At 45.9% G+C, this 17,616-nt stretch overlaps 1 protein-coding gene across 11 annotated transcripts in view; it reads left to right on the top strand.

The window, feature by feature from the left end:
• The window catches only part of Wnk (Wnk kinase), a 540,152-nt gene that overhangs the window by 183,771 nt on the left and 338,765 nt on the right, over nucleotides 1–17,616 (top strand). For all 11 annotated transcript variants that reach the window (XM_065456126.1, XM_065456128.1, XM_065456129.1 and 8 more), the window contains exon 7: nucleotides 2,324–2,480. In XM_065456126.1, coding sequence (XP_065312198.1) covers nucleotides 2,324–2,480 — 157 coding nt within the window. The remainder of the gene's footprint in view (nucleotides 1–2,323; nucleotides 2,481–17,616) is intronic.

The following is a 17,616-nucleotide window of genomic DNA, read 5'->3' as shown; positions in this document are numbered from 1 at the left end:
GGCTTTTTCACTCAATGAGCCATTTGGCGCTTTCGCATCAATAAAGCAATCAAGAAAAAGGAAAATTAGGGTCACGCTTAGTTATTGCAGTCGCATGACGTGCAGGACGTACTTCTAGTGGCTTGTGCAGATTTTAATGACTGGCAGGCTTGTTCCACACACATTTTTGCGGCAGCAAGCATCATACTTTGCATGTTCCGAAGCCAAAATTTCAATGTCTGCCTGGTTATCCCGTGTTTCTTTCGTTGCTGCATTCTAGCGACATCCTGATGATGATAAGGGCATGATTTGTGGAAGATGAAGGAATCTGTGCAATCTGCTGGGTGCAAAAGTAAAAAAGTTTCGAATTGTCCTTGGGCGTTTTTGATGATGGAAGGCATAGAATAGAGAGATAAGGCTACCCATGAAAGCTAATGCTGCCAATCTTGCTGATTGCAGCAAGACTTAGTCACGTCTTAATAAAGTTGCAAGGCATTTGAAGTTAGCCAACAAACTGCATGATACTGCTAAAGAAATGTCAAGGACACCATAGAAATGTGAAGAAAACATGACCTCACTGGCAGCGAACTACTGTCTCGGCAGACTTTAGGTGCCCAAAGGCTTTCTTGAAATGATTTTGACAAGCAAAACTCTAGGCAACATTTTCTCAGCTTTTAATTCTTGGGCAGTAGCTATCACTCATTTCGTTACCACTTCACAATTAGTAAAGGTAGTATCGTTCTGTTCTTTGTATGGACATTAGGCAAAGTTATCTCAGATATTAATTTTTATGCAGTTGTTGTCACTCATCCCTTTGCCATTCACAATTAATAAGGATAGTATCATTCTGTATTTTGCACATAAGTCCTGAACCATTGAGCAGTAAACTAAATCTGTCCATTGTTGTCCGCATGCTGTAAATATTCTTATAATACACCTTTTGCAAATGCCATTTGTGCCCCCCCCTATCATTCTCATACCTAATCTCCCACTCCACTGTCGAACAAGTTCAAACATACAAATATCTAGGCGTCACCTTATCCCCTGACCTTTCATGGAACGCACACATCAGCAATATCATATCATCCGCGAACAGATCCCTCGGTTTTTTAAAGCGTCATTTGCGTCACGCACCATCAGACATAAAACTTCTCGCGTACAAATCACTCATCAGATCGAAACTAGAATATGCAGCACCCATCTGGAGCCCGCATCAAGCATACTTAAGAAACGAACTAGAATCTGTGCAAAATCGTGCCACTAGGTTCATCCATTCTTCATATTCATACGACATAAGCATATCATCCCTAAAACGTAAAACTGATCTTGCTAATCTTGCTGTGCGTCGCCGCATCGCCAGTCTTTGTTTGTTCCACAAATTATTTCACAGTCCGCTCAATCAAGCACCGTATATCATCCCACTGGCACGCATATCCCCCCGTACGTCCCATCCTTACTCAATCGCACGCGCACGTGCTCGCACCACTACTTTTGCAGCCTCATTTTTTCTTCGCACAGCAGTGGACTGGAATGGCCTTCCGCGGAACATTGCAGCCATCACGTGTTCATCATCTTTTGCGGACAACTTGACTACATTTGTTTCTCATGAAGATCACTCTCTGTAACCTTGATTTGTAAACCCACCCCTTATGTAATACCCCCTAACCGGGGTCTTTAAGGTAATAAAGTGATGTGATGTGATTTGTAAAACAATGTGCATATAGAGCATACAATTTTTTTCTTATGCTTACTGTGCAAGCAAAATAAATCAATAGGTTTATAGCACAAGGTACAGTTTTATGAACATTAGAAGGGATGGGAAGAGAAAGAGCGTGTGCAACTGCTTGCACGCAGGTGCATGTGCATGCACGCACGTAGGTGGACACACACACACGTAGATAGGTAGGTGGGTGGGTGAGTGGGTGGGTGTGCAGGTCGGTCGGGTCGGGTCGGTCAGTCAGTCGATCGCCCTGGCAACACAAATGCGACCAGTATATCTGCACTGTCGCTCTGCTTGCCTGACAACAGCTCAGAGCTTGTGGAGCTTCTTCAACAATGCAAGGGTGCGAGGCTGTCTTAGGGCCTCATAAGCTGTGGCAGTAGTTATGGGGTGTGACCTGGTTATGTAAGCCTGCTTCACTGACCACAGCATTCCTTGTGTGTTGTGGATGAGCTTGGCATCCTCTACTGACCGTTGCTTACTAGGGGAGCCTCGCCCAATCCCATTATGGAATAATTGTTTCTACTTTTACAATTCAAATCATTAAGTTGGCTTATTTGCTTAGTTAGCCACTGAGTTCGTAGGAGTACTCTTACCAGCTAGCTGCTGCTGTTGGCATTGCAGCTGGTGACACAAGCAGCACAGCAGGCTGCCACTGCGCCGCCATTGCAGCAGCCAGTGGCCGATGGTCATATCGAGGCAGCCGATGCAAGTGAGCAGGCAGTGCAGCAGCCCCCCGCCCACAGTGTGCCTTCAAGCATCGCCGAGAGCGCCTTGTCTGGTGAGTATATTTAACTTCTTGTTTTGACAATGTTCTCAGCAATGAATGTAACGAGCTTTTTATTTCATAATACAGATTTCCTGAATATGTTGTGCTCATGAGGCCGAAACCTGGCACTGTGCAACGTTGAGCTCCTTGTACGCATTAGTTTAAAAGCTGTCGGGCCACCTGGCAACATGCCAAAGCTGCCAAATTAGTGGATGGTCTTCTTACTTCTACAGTGCCTTGGTTTGAGTGTATGGGTGTCTTAGGGTCTCACAGGAGTAATGAGCTTAGCGAGCCACAGGGCCGTGTTGGACATCACCTACTGCGCCGTTGAGTGCACGCTGAGGCCACGAAGGGTCTACCGAGTGCTGTGCATACAGGAAAACACAGTATTGCCCTGAGTTGGCGAAAACCATTTGTCTCCGGCGCCACCGAATGCTCCACGAACTGCCGGTCCCGGGGCTCACAGGAACCAAAGGGCTCCCGCGCCAAAAGCAAAATTACAGACAGGGGCACCTATAGGATGTTGCAACGAGAGCAAAGGCTCCAGCCATAGGCCACTGGCAAAGTCCCTGTGGCTATGTGCTTGCTCTTGAAATGACCAGTTTGCCAACTAGCGAGAGCTTGAGCTATCTCCTTCGGCTTGGACCTCTGATAAGTGTGGCTCGGTGCAGCTCGACCACGCGGGAGCGCTAGGCACCGCTCTTCGGCTTAGCATCTGGACAGGATCAACACAAGGTATGCGCTAGCTGAATGGGCAGAGGCACAGTACGGGAGCTCAAGTCTGAGACACAAAGGGGCTGGCGGATGAGAGGAAACCGGGTATGAACCCAGCACAGTCCCAGGAGAGAAGACCCGCGCTCCCATCGGGAGGAGCCAAAGCAGCTATCCTTGCGATGTGAACGCCCTCACCGCAAACTATTGCGAGTGGAGTGCCACTGCTGACAACCGTCGCGAGTGGAAAGTGGGAGAGGCGTAGGGACAACGCCTTGCTGTGACCTAAGAAAAGGAAAATTCCTTTACAGTACCATGCACCTCATTCTTTAATACAGAAATACAGCTTTGTCCTATTTGGAAAAACAAAGATTTACTCTGAATGCACTGAAGTTGTGATTAGTAAAAAAAGTCACTGTTTCCGCCGAAAGGCGAAGCACCAATTGCAATAGCAAATTAGTAGATAACTATGCAAAGTAAGGATAGTAGTTTTATCGGCCGTATAAACTTCGTAAACATTCGCCTACTAACTAAATTAACAAGCATGGTGTCGCGCACGCACAAGCTAACGTGTCTCACTCGATGATTGCGGAAACTTGCTATCAAAATGCTGGTCTGAGGAAGTGCAATAGCAGCGGCGAGTGAATTGACCTTTGTGCTGTCTCTTGTTTCAATGCGAACTAAGCGACAAGAACGCAGCGTAGTGGGCCTAGACACATAGACTCTGTCCCCTTCGCAGATTGCTGTCAAGATACGCCTGCGCGGTCGCGCACGGTGTACGCAACAGCTATCGGAGTAGAACGCCTCTCTAGTTGTGCCAGTCTCGCATGCAAGTTTTGGGAACACAGAACGCCCGTGTTGCGACTCGATTTGCAGATGAAGTCGGTGTGTCTTTGCAGGCGGCACTTCTATGCATGATTCCATGCTTTTAGAGCAAACGCAGAGAATGGGAAGACAGACGGGAACCATGGAGGAAGGAAAAAGTTAGGAGGGAGCATCACGTGATACAATTGAAGCCAGCTGTGTCACCCCAACACGTGATAGTCACGTCAGAAAGCGTGGCAAATTTTAGGGCTCTCGTTCTGCCAGCAGCGCTGTGGCAGGGCCCCCGAACAAGTTCTGCATTGATTAAAAACTGGTAGGCACCAAACGACTTGGCAAATCTCAATTCTTGCTCCGTGATCTTGACGCAAGAGGTCATGCGTTGGGCTGACACTGACCAAAGGGACTGGTGTCGCAGAGCCTTCGCTTGCCAAAGCTGGCTGAGTGGTGTAATTCTCTCTCCCAACCTTTTCCTTCCTCCATGCGGTGTTTCAGCTCTTTATAATGGACAGCTTAAAAGCTTGCTAAGTACACGCACACAGAATTAGCCATATGGAAGCAAAGGAATGGGTTGATTCGTATTTCTGTGATTTTGGCTTGAAGCATGGGCACGTCTCCCGACAGCTCTTGTTTTCGAACGCCGCAAGGCGTCCAGGCGCCGTCTTGGCCACCAGGATGCAAGAGGCCTATGTATGGCTTTTAAAGAAGCTCGCATCCCTTTTCACCTCTAGGCATTTGAGTGGAAAGGCGGTGGCCCTTGTAGAGTTCAGTGTATGTGACCTTTTAACTGAACAAACGAGACCAAACAAAACTACGAACCTGCTACTTCGGAGTTGAGAAGAAGGACCCATATGGGGTCAACATTGCAGGAAAAAAAGAGACAAAAAGAAGAAAACAGCATGTGTGGATAATATGGCTCCATAGAATGGAACTTGAAAGGGACACATGGAAACAAGCAACAACGGACATGGCCGATTCGCGCGACACCGACTTTTACTTTATCGAAGTATGTGTCACTTGCGACAATAAGTACCTTCAGCTTCAGTGTGTAATTTCTTCCCAAAGAATCCTCCTGTTATCTTTGTTGCAAAAAAATCCTTCATTTTAGCATTCTAAACAAGTGGACACCGCACAACTTGAGTGATGAACAGCTCATTGAAGATTGCAGGAGACATTAAAAACTGGCAGCGGACGTCGTCTGCTAAACTGTCTGCTCAAGTAGGCGAGTTCCCCGTGGCACCTGTGTTTGGCCACACCTCCATCACGTGATAATAACGTCACTTCTCAAGGGCACTCGAGCATTGGTTTCTGCTTTTGCCACTTGCAAATTTTTCCAAATGTCTCCATTGTGATTGCAGCGGCGTGCGCCACTTGGAAAACTGGTTTTAGGAAAGGAGGTCTGCTCACACGATGGCCGCCGTGCCGTTTCTGCCCAAAATTGATTGCTTGTGAAACAGGCTTTAGACTTGCTTCAGGTGTGGGGTGTTTTGGTTCAACCTGTCTGAAATTTTGTATCCGCCCATAGCACAGTCCAACGTGTGCCGCATGTCGTTGCGGGGTCGTGAAGTGCAACCTTGACTGCGTGACGCTGGCAGTTTAGGCTATATTTCCATCCAGTAGGTGCATAGATGGACTTGGTAGGAACATTTGCTGTGATTGTGTGCCGTGTGGAGAGGAGGTGGGTAGCGACTGCTGCTTGATTGCTTATTTTGACAGAGATGTGAGCATGACCCTCAGTTGACAAGAGCTCAGCACGCCTTTATTTGCTTTGTCTTTTATATACAGCTAAACCTCAATATAACGAAGTTGGTAAAATGAGCAATTCACTTGTCTATATAGAAATTTTCTTATATTGGAATTGAACCTTTTATACAGGTAAGCATAGTCACCGATGTATTTTTCTAAACAGAAAAGGCCACAAAATTTTCTGGATTATTGGGCAGTTGAAAAAAGCAAATTTGAATGACAAAGAAACGTTTTTTTTTATTTATTTAAGAGTCGGCGACGAAAGTTAAGTGTTCATGCCATGTTGACGGTATCTTCACATTGGTGGTATGAAGCAAAGCTCGCCACGCTTTCACGTCCACTCCACCTCCGTGCCTGATTGCATGCTGATTGTGTCGCCCGTAGTGAGACGACGCCATCACGAAAACCGCCAGCAGTAGGGAGCGAATGCTTGGTCTGCCTTTTGCTTCAACGTGGACCTGAAACTCTACGCAACCTTGCCTCCACTAAATGCGTGGGAAGTCAGCGTACTTGATGCCAAGCCATCTCGTCACGCTCACTCTTTGCATACGGGAGAGATTATCTCTAAAACAGAGCGTGCATGGTCTTAGATGTACTAAAAAACACGCTCTAACCTCCAGTATCATTTTGTCCTGAAGCAACCAGCTTGAGCCTTAAATAGCAATGCCATTTGTGTTATCATACAGATTTTCCTTTGTAATTTTTTTCGCCCTGTTCTTGTAAACCTCCATGATCTATTTTGTTTCCTTACTTTGCATAAAATTTGCTGTCTCTGTCTCTCTTACTTTCTCTTTGATGACTCCTGGTTGTCTGTTCACACTTTCAATTACTCTGTACTTGGTTGCCTACTTTCTTGACCTCTTCTTCCATTCTTTGTCCATGCTCTTGAGTTACAGATACTTGACCGCTTTAGCTGCCTATTTGGTTTGATCCAGGTTGCTGAGTCTTTCTTCATAACTAATTTTGCTCTGACTTCAAAAGAGGCCAAACCCATGTCACCCTGCACTGCCTCATTTGTGGTTTTACCGTGGGCTCCCAATGCCAACGAGCTTACCAATCTCTACTTAACTTCGAACATTGGCAGAATAGCCGATTTGAAGCACAGAATGGCATTTGTAAACGTTAGCACTGGCACCATTACTCCTCTCCAGATTCCACGCTGAACCCCATATTTATTGTGGCCCCAGAGCGCTCTTCTATGTTTCCTTTAATTGCATTCCACTTCCCCTTTATGTTCAGATTATCTTGGTGGGTGCTTGAGTAAGTCTTTCCTTTGTTTATGTATACGCCGAAGTATTTATATTGCTTGGCTATGGGTATGACTTGCTGTTCAATTGACACCACGTACATAAGGGTGCTCCTAACGCCCTCAACAGGCTGGTTGCCGATGAAGCCAAACGGCGGTTCTGCAGCGTTGTTGTGTGTGTGATCCGAGGCCTGATCACCGAGGAGCCGGAAACATTGTCATGGCTGCACTACATTAGCTGTTAGGCCTAATCAGCGTTGCTTCACTGGGTGTCGTGTTCGTGGCTACAGTTACAGTTTGGTGCTGAGCCGACACAAATTCTTCGCTCTCAGAAAGCAGAGAAACCATCTTGCCAACAGAAGCAAGTGTACAGCGGCACCGACTTTCTTCACAACCGCTATTTTTGTGACATTGTGTGCACCGATAATGTCCAGAAAGTCCAGCGAGATGTCGTATATAGTGCTTAAAACTTTGTTAGCCATTTTACATTAGCTCAATCGTGAAAGTGGCGGTGCTGCAGGTATCTTAGAATTATCAAACAGGGCAGGAATAACGTAAAACTATCCCAATCTGTTATTATTCGAAAGGTGCTATTAGCCCTTCAGAATAGGTCAAAATGGCTCGGGCTCAGCCCGTATTGTGGGGGACCTAAGCCATTTTTACCTATCATGAAGGGCTCATGGCGCATTTGGAATAAAAACAGATTGGAATAGTAATACGTTACACTCGCCCATATCTGAAAAATTGCTCATTGCATGTATTAAAATTTAGATTCGTTAATTTCAAATACCATGGACTGTAAACGAAACCTCAAGGGACCAGGGAAATTGGTTCCAATTACAGTGAAACCTCGTTAAACCGTAGTTGGCCGGAGCTCGGAAAAAGTATGTACTAAACAGTAGTACTGTTTAACCGAAATAGCATGAGATCGCCCACTTACCTGTCGAAAACGGAACTCAAAGAGAGAGCGATGAAAAGGAAAAGAACATGCAGTATTTATTCACTTCGCGCGACAAAACTGTTATTTTCGTTTGATGCCGCGGCGGCCTAGCACGATGACAGCGGCCTCAAGCTTACTGAAGCTGCGTGCCAGCTTCTAAGCCAGCCCCCTCTTCTCGGCAAACACTCGCACGACAGATTCCTTGTTGGCATTACGTATTCTCAGTGCAAGCGCGCAGTAGTGCTGCAGAAGTCCCGGGGCGCCTTTTTCGTTGCCAGTTGCTGGAGTTCAGAATACTTTTCATTTGTAATAGTTATGTTATCGATCCCCTGTTCTGGTCGCGACGATTGCATTCTTGAGACTGACGTAACGCGCAGCTTCTGCCACTTCCGGGCCTGAAATTCCCGTGCTGTCGCTTTCCGTGTCGTCCTCATCACTGTCGCTAGTCGACACGTCGGCAACAATAGAGGCAACGATGGCGAAAAGTTGAACTTCGTAGCCGACATCTCTTTGCGATCGCAGCGGCGCTGCCGAGCAACTTCTTCGCATTCCAAATGCCACACACTGTAGTCAACAGCAGATCCATGTTGCGGGCCAGCGCCGACTTCTTCATGTCACTTTCGATAGCACTGATGACGTCTAATTTTTCTTCTATGCTGAGCACCCGGTGTCTTTTTTTATCCAAGCTTAGGCATGACGCGAGTCCTTGCTTACACGACGCCACAACGCTCTCTGGCACGGCATCGAAATGGTGTTGATGTTGATGTGGCTTCACACGCAAATGCACAGGGCGCTTGGAGGCCGTTGTTTTGATCTCTGAGGCTTGTTGTTCTGCCGGGCCGCCCGATGGAGACAGCGCACCGCCGTGTTTGCGCGACGAAAAGTGGAAACGCTACGTTTTAACCGATGCGTACGCAAAAAGCTGGTACGGTTTATGCGGATACAAAATACATTATGTTCAATGGCCGCTGAGTCGGGGAATTCACTGTACTGCTTTGAAATCGAAACTACTGTTTAAGCGGGTACGGTTTAACGAGGTTTTACTGTATCAGGAGTTCTATTTACTGAGAGACAAAGCTGAGTACGATTGCATGAATACAAAACCAACCAACCATAAGGATGGTATTCAATTTGGGAGCCAGTTCCGTTCAAGTGATTTCCATTTATCGAGATTCCACTGTACTTCAAAAATTCAGAGCATTGAACTACAAGCTGAAGTGAATATCAAAAAGCGTAATATTCGATAAAATATTAGAATCACATATCGAATATTTGCACCAGTCATGTTCATATAAGAATGCGCACACTACCTTTCGAGTTCAACAAAATTTTTATATAACAAAGGAAAGTCACTGGATACTTTGGAACCAAGCTCGTATTTCCAGCGCTCACTTTTTTGTTTCAGGATAAAAATCTTTGTAGCACTTCATATGCCTCTGCCCTATAGAGCGCATGAGTGCGCAGATGTAGAAATTCCCGATATTGTCAAATAATGCCAGAGCCTCGGTTAAAGCCAAGCATCCTATCTTTCTTCCCATTGCAATATTGTTTTTTGATAAAACACTTCCAGAACACAAAAGCTATCGCAGCATTCGGGATTGTTGACAATGTGTTTTTTTTGTACTGTAGAACCTCGTTGATATAATAGCGTTTCATATGATTTCCTGGTGTTAGCATTTGCGATCAAGAAAGCGATCAAGAATGAGCAAGATAGTCATGTTGTCACGCATATGGGGACAGTGAGAACTTAGAGCCATAGCCTCAAGTTCGCAACGAATGACGTGTGTCAAGCTTGGCGTTGTAGGCGGAGGTGATGCCGGAGGGTCGTAATGTGACACCGGAAGGTCGTTGGAGGAGGAAGTGGCAACCGTATTCGGAAGTTCGTCGAAGCGTTGTGCGATGCATTTGCTCTTCGTTTGCTCAAAATTCCGGCATTCCTTAATGATGGACTCAACCGTTGAGCAATTCCTGCGAAGCAGCAGGTTGAATACATCGTCCGCGATGCGAATGGTGAGAGACTGGTGAATACATCGTCCGCGAAAGTGAATGGTGAGAGACTTGCTGGAAAGATATTCTACAGAAAATCTTTAGTTGTGGCTGCTATATGAAGGATATTGGGGGCAAGGACTTACGGAGTCACCATCTGTCGGAAGCGCCTCCCTTGCGTAGTATGAGGGATCATGCGGCGCACTCCTCATAGGTTTCGCTTACGGCGTCAATAAAAACGCCACGCGGTAGCCCTCCCGGACATTTATGTAAGTACTCTCAAAACGAGGGAAGTTTTTGACTGTCAATATAATAATCTTGGGCAAACTGAAGGCACAGAATCGTTTACAGACGCGATCTCTTTACCGAATGCGTACAGTGAACGCCACTGCCCGCGGTCGCCACGATGGAGTCTCCCAAACGGGCTTCTTGCGTGAAAGGTAGGCAAACGCTGAGAATAAACTATGTGAAATATGTTCTTATAGTGGGCTGTCTGTATAATCAAATGGAGCATAACAGAAAGAAGCCTCAATGCAGCAACTGCACGGGTTCGCAGCGACCGACTGCACGTCTGCATGCATGTCCGTGCACAATGTTTTGCTTTTGCTGGGAGCGCATTTTTGTGCCATGAGCTTTAGGCCGCAGCATATGAGCTTATGACAGTACACAAGTAACCATTGTTGCGTGGATGCTGTCAGAACTGTTCAAAAATAATTTTGTTACAGAGACTTCGGCAACTACAACGACTGTTATGTGCTGTCGCGACGATTGTCTTTTTTTGTCTTCTAAATTCTTGGACATTTCATTATTATTTCTCAAGTTGCGTCGCGCTGTATGTTTATCGGTCTTCTCAGTGTGCGATTTCCCTCAGCTTCTTTTTCGTAATCCAGTGCATAATTCATAACACAAACATGGCCATATGCTATGCCTTTTCTTTAATGTGCGTCCTACTGCTCCCTTTCCGTTCTAGTGAACTTGCCAGTATCTAGCATCAACAAGTTCGTAGACCAAACCGTCATGACATTAGCCGTGCAGCGAGCGCAGGCTAGCGTCTCAGTGCGCGTTTTCTGCTACTCACCGAAAATCGCAGTGCCGATGCCGTGGCAGAAATCTTCCTTGCGTCTGTGCTTGCTGCATACCCGAGTTGTAGTTGATGGCTGTCTGGCGGTTCTAAGCTTCGCAAGCCAAGCTTCACGCAGCTCCTTGTCCTGCGGCTACATGTGAATAAGGCTGACACCGGGCTCGGTTGCGTACGTCGGGTACTGCGACACCGAGCAGTAGCCTACCATGCTGCACGCCTCCAAAGGCAGCCACTACCTATTAGTATAGTACTTTCAAGTGCTGCCAAGTAGACACCCAAGGTGGTAAAGCCCCACCACTAAATAAAAACCGCAGCACAAGTGGGATTTCAAACTTTCGTTTTCAGCTCGCTTCGGCGTTTCTGAAGGAGCCGACGCGGCCGCCGTGTTCTCATTATCCCTCATGGCACGTCACGCCTACGGTGGTGCCAGCTTTTCCAGTGGTGGAGCTCGCCCCCAATACTGAACAACAGAAATCAATGAAAAAACATTTGCTGCAGCTGGTTACATTTTCCAGAGTCGAAGACATGCCTAAAGGCAGAGTCGTTAATATTTTGTTGCACAAGGGTATGTACATTTTCGGCATTAGACATTGCATTGCCTTGTACATTATCATTTTAATAGAAAATCAAGAATGAAACAAATTTTACCAGTATATTTAACTATGCATTCACACCAAGTTTATTGGCTTGAGCTCCATCATTGCACCTTACAATGGGTACAGAAGGGCTCACCTATGCAGTCACTATATTACTGCTCAACTATTTGGAAAGTGTAGTATGGTCGTTCATGTCGCACCTCAATGCAGCATAGTAAAGAGAGGGTGTAATTTTCTTTAGTGTTTTTTTTTCCTTTTTCAATTTTCTTTAGCAGCAATTTCAGCAGAAAGCCTGACACTGTGAATTCTGCCTCTTGCAAATAATCTTTAACATATTCTTTTTTTATTCCCACCTTCTTAAAGAGTATAGGCAGGCGCTGTGCCCCTCTCTCTGGAAGTTGCCAGCCTGCTCTCTCCCAATTTCCCCCTTGATTGATTGTATATGTGTGTTTTCCTACCGAATAAGTGAAAAATGAAGTAGCAAATTCAGGGCAAATGTGAGAGAAACACATAAGCGTTATGTATTGCCTTTTTGAAGTCCCAGATCCATGATTTCAATTGCATTCACCACATTGCAAAGCGTTGTTCAGGAGCTCACTTGACACACGTCTGCCCTCTTCAGGAAGTGAAGTGCAACTGATGGAGGTACGGAGGTGCGCGCACGCACACACGCATGCGCACACACGCGCACACATATTCACTCATTCATTCATACATGCATACATACTGATACATTGCCAGAAAATGACAATGATGTCAATCCACCGTTGTACAGAAAATCACGTATTGATAAAGGCAGATTACCCACTTCCCACAACAGATGAGGTCCTCAGCCATTTGAGGGGCGGCAAGGTGTTCAGCACCCTGGATTTAGCACAGGCTTACCAGCAACTTCACGTGACACCGCAGAAAGCAGAGATATTGACCCTCAACATGCTGAAAGAGCTCTACAAAGTCAAACGGTTATCTTTTGGAATCCCTGCAGCACTACCCATTTTTCAATGCTTCATGGAAATTATGCTGTCTGGCATCACAGGCATTTGTGAAGAAGTCTTCAAGAGGTTTTTTTCTTGAATAAAAAACATTGTCTACAGGCATGGCAAGAGCCATCAAAATGCAGATACGTTGAGCTGATTGCCATTACCACAATGCACCAACGAGCCATGGCAACCAGGCGACATGCTGTTGTTTGAAGCGTTGTAGAGACCTCCGTTTCAACCACAGAGATGGCATGCCTGACTCAACAAGACAATATCCTGCAAAGGCTGTGCAAGTCGGTGCAGGATGGTACAGGGGAGAAACCCACTGGAGATTACTTTACTCCTTACCAACAAAGAGCGACTGCACTAGCAGTTCATCGTGACTGCCTCATGATTGATTCACGGGTGATTATACCAAGCTCAGCGCAGTCTCACATTATGGCACTTCTACATGGTAGCCAATGAGGAATGGTAGCCATGAAGAAGTGTGCAAGAAGCAACTTATGGTGGCCCGGAGTCAACAAGGTTATCGAAGAAATGGTGCGACAGTGCCGTGAATGCTAGTAAATGCAGAAGAGTCCAGTCAAAGTTCCTATTCCCACCTAGGACTATTCCCAGAAACCATGAAACGCAGTGCACATTGATTTCAAGGGGCCACTGCGCCAGGCACACCTATTTAGTTGTGGACTCCTACGCAAAGTGGGTGGCACACAACCAACATCCACAGTTGTCATCAATGTACTGTAGAGTCTTAATAAAAGAAAATCGCTTAAATGGATTTGCCTCTTAAACAGAAGACAATCCTCATAGTTTGTTGGTTTTTTATTCATGCAATAGTATTCAGCTTTGTCTCTCAGTAAATGGAACTCCTGATAAACGGAACCGATTTCCCTGATCCTCTGAGGTTCCATTTCAATAGAGCCCTCTTTACTGTGAAGTCTCTTTGCTACTTTCGGCATGCCCAGAAAAATCATCTGTGACAACGGAAGAGCGTTTATTTTTAGCGAGATTAAGCAGTTCTATGCATCAAATGGCATACAGGCCACCACATCATCAGCGTATCACCCTGCAACAAACGGCCAAGCAGAATGCTATGTGGGAGAACGGAAGAGAGTGCTCCTGATGGATACAACATAGTCCATACAGTGTCGACTTGCGGGGTTCCTGTATCATCAACAAATGGTGGTTCACACAGTTACAGGAATGGCACCTGCGAGAGCGATGTTTGGATTTGAACTTTTTTGTCTCCGCGACCTACTCAAGCCAGAGACGGAAACACAGATCCATGAGCGCCAGGAGACACTGGACCAGTCATGTTGCTTCCCACTAGGGGAAAAAGTGCTTATCCAGCAGTTTTTAAGAAAGCCAGACTGGATTGGTGGTGAAATACTGCACTGTGTCAGACCATTATCTTGGCTTACAAAAAGCATCCTCGGGAATGTTCGGCATCACCTCAACCACATCAAAAAAATAGGGGCAAGGACTTTCTGATCCACCCTCGTGAAATGTCCTTTTAGCCAAAGATGTCATGTAATACATGAGCTTAGGAGCAGGCAATTGAAACGAAATCGGAAAATTACATGAAATTTAAACAGCACACCAGAACCTGCCTCGTGATCAATGACCATGAGAGACGAAGACACGCACTACAGGGCACTGACTAACTCCTGCTTCAGTTTTCTTTACTTTATTATGATCTAAAATATGCTTGGAACTTAAAAGACATTCATTGTGATCTTTATGTACATTTCGCCATATAGTATACATGTACTATAGCACATACCATAGCCTCCTTTTACTTTTAATTTTTTTTTATTTTCAGTACTTTGGGATTTATATTGTCACCAATGTTAATAATTTTCAATTTCCTCAAATTTATTGTCGGCATATGTGACCAAAATAATTGACATGGTGTCATGGCAGAAGGAAGTTGGGCATCACGGTAGTGCCAGAGCTTCGTCCTGAGTTGTTCCGTGTGTGCTGAACGTCATGTGGTCATCCTCATCATGTAGTCAGGATCACTAATAATCAATCACGAAACCTGCTATGCTGCTCTATGCGGCACTTATCATTATTTATGGACATTGGTGAAGTTATTTGTTGCTCAGTTCACCCAGAGTTGCACAGAGCAACTCTGAGTAGCTTTTGAATGATTATTTCTGCTACCTATTTGTTGAGGGCAGGTTGATTGCTGCTTAGAACGACAGAAAGCTGAGCTAGTTGGTAAGGATTCATTATGCAAAATAGAAGTGAGGCGTGCAGACAGGACACAAGAGGAGAGAAGTGGACAACACGAACGCCGACGTGTACCCGATTGACACGTGGTGTTACCATTCCTGAGCATGCGCAGATGAGTTTTGTGTCTTCTTTCATTTTTCGCCACAGTGCTCCCTTCAGTTGATAGTCGGCGTTCGTGTTGTCCACTTCTCTCCTCTTGTGTCCTGTCTGCACGCCTCACTTCTATTTTGCATAATGATTGCTGCTGAAGGGTGAATGAGGGAAATCGCAAGGTAGAGTCACTCAGTGACGAGATTGACGAGATTCTTGCATGTTGTTTCTTGTTTTCTGATTTAGATCCTTTCCTTACACCAGCAATACATCATTGTGCACATGTGACAATGAAGCAGCCCTTTTTACAGATTGCATGCTAGTCTAGGACTGCAGGTCAATACATGCAATAGTATGGAGGAGGCAAGGTGTAATCAGCTGATACCAACTATGGGTGTGCTTTCTGATGCAAGGCGTTGTTGCCTGGCCATGCACGTAACCTAACAAAAGAAAGACATAGCATCTTGATCTTGAACATGCTGTACTTTGGTATGTCTAACACTTAAATCTGTTTGTGTTGGTCCCTCTTTTTTTTTTTTCCTTTTGCGGCCTTGTTGGACGTATGAAACTGGAGGAGGAAATTTGCTTGCGCTATCAAGAGACACTGGAGAGGTGGCCTAGATAACAAGGCGGCACTCCTCCTTTTGCACGCGTGGTAAAACTTATCATCTTGGCTGCGTTTTGTCGCGCAACACTTCTATGGCAGCCCGAGTTTGGACCCTTAACCCACAATGTGCAGGGCAACGCCTATGTCCCATTTCATGGAGGTCCCGTGAGTCTTACTTTGAATATATGGCGGGAAAAACATTTTTCACTCTTGTAAGCCATCTGCACTGCTGCTGCATGGCACGGGCACTGGAGTGTTTCTTGCTTCCAAAGTCTAAATTGGGAGTTGTCTTGGAAAGGGCATAAGGACTCCAGCTGCACAGGCTAAGATAGGTCAAGATAGCATGTTACAACTGTACAGGCTTGTCACAAACATGCCCCTAAATTTTTTGGGCATGGCAGAGAAGAAAAACTTATTAGTCATGATTTTTTACTGTTCCAATGGCAGACCTCGCCGCAATTCTTTCAATTTGTTGCCAATAAAATTATCGCTGTGCAATTGTCACCTGATGCATGTAATGCAAGTGGATGAACAGCCTGGCCCATCTTCAGCTCAGGGAAATGGAGTTGCATGATGTCCCACTTGGATCATCCTGCTATTTGAATAGAGCAAACCTTGAGTTCTTTCTGGCGAAGTTTTATGTGACAGGGATGATACCCCAATTGCACCTAAATGCTACATTTGCGACTTGCTGTGCCAATCGGTGCCAAAACTGTAGAAATGCCTTGAATTGCACCCAAGCTGCTCCAAAACACCGAGCATGACCACGAAGGTTTCATGTTCAGGCCAGTTTCAGAGAAAAGTGGTAGCTCGTTAAATATCCTGGTTTTTGTTAACTTCATTAGGATATCAGGAGTTGGTATTGCTGTGACGTCTCGTGCCATTCCAGCCTGTGTACCACTTGCATATAAGTGTGATAGTGTGCAACCATATTAGTGTGCCTATGAACCAGTGTTCTTGTTTTCTCGAGGACCTAATTAAGAGTTTACCTTTGTACTTATCCCATGAGATGCCGATACGCATGTACTAGTAGGTTCACAAGCATTCCATGCCAATGAGGCTACTAGAACAAATGAGTTTTGCTGGCTTTGTCACCTGACATTGCGGGGCACTTAGGTTAGCTTTGGTGACTCTCCATGTGGCATCTGGTAATGCTCTTTGAAACCATTCTACCTGTTTATTTTAATTGTGTGTAGTTGTTTCTCTTACAGCAGCATGAGGACATGTTGTAAAAATGTAAATTCAAAATTTTGAAGGGACTGCATGTTGCTTACTAGGACCACTGTGGCAGCGTACAAGTCGTGTTTAAGTCTGAAGACATTGATTCTGTGGGGTTCTCACACCGTGCTCTTGGGACAAAGGAACGACAACACAGTAGTGCAAACAATCACAAGGGCATTTATTGCACCTTTCATAGATCAATGCCTGCTAGCCGAGTTGCTATCCCCAAAACATGCCGATGGGCACGCGACAAATCTAGAAGTCTGACTCGCCACGACCAGATAGCGAGCGAATATGTTTGCCCCATGCTGGCTCCCAACGCTTGGTCGTTCACGCGTACGGTCACACGAACGGTGGCGCGTTCAAAGGCGGCCATGCGAGACGATCTTGCAGAAGCATGGATTGGCGCACGCGCGGCACGGCACGTCCACACCGCTTGCTGTCTTGACAAGATCCGCCTTGTCATTCGGCGCCCAAGTAACCCCGCCTGTCGGCAGCATTAGCAGCGCAACACTCGCGCCATCTCTTGTACTTCGCCTCAACCACTCTGACCGCCGCGGGCGCCAGGCCACGGGGCGAAGCCGGATTACCGGAGACGCGCTATGCGGGAAAAACATCAGGGGATGCGCGAGAGTCTTGCATCCCCACACTCTAAAGTCACTCGAAGTCCACGTGCGGCAAAAGTGTTACTGCTTTTGTTGAATAATATTTTTTCTCGCGTGGTGCTACCGGTATTAGCAATAAGTAAAAGTATAGCTTTGGCTAATGGGATACAAAGAGTCGCAGCAATCCACTAATTACCGCATTACAACTGCATCAAATGCACTTCAAGCATGCTACTAGAGGTCTTGCCGCAAATTTCTTGGCCTCGCGGTGGCCATGTC

The sequence above is a fragment of the Dermacentor albipictus genome, chromosome 6 (genome assembly GCF_038994185.2).
Source record: "Dermacentor albipictus isolate Rhodes 1998 colony chromosome 6, USDA_Dalb.pri_finalv2, whole genome shotgun sequence".
Taxonomy (NCBI): domain Eukaryota; kingdom Metazoa; phylum Arthropoda; class Arachnida; order Ixodida; family Ixodidae; genus Dermacentor; species Dermacentor albipictus.
Note: the sequence above shows the minus strand (reverse complement) of the source record. Positions and strands in the feature narration are given on the sequence as shown.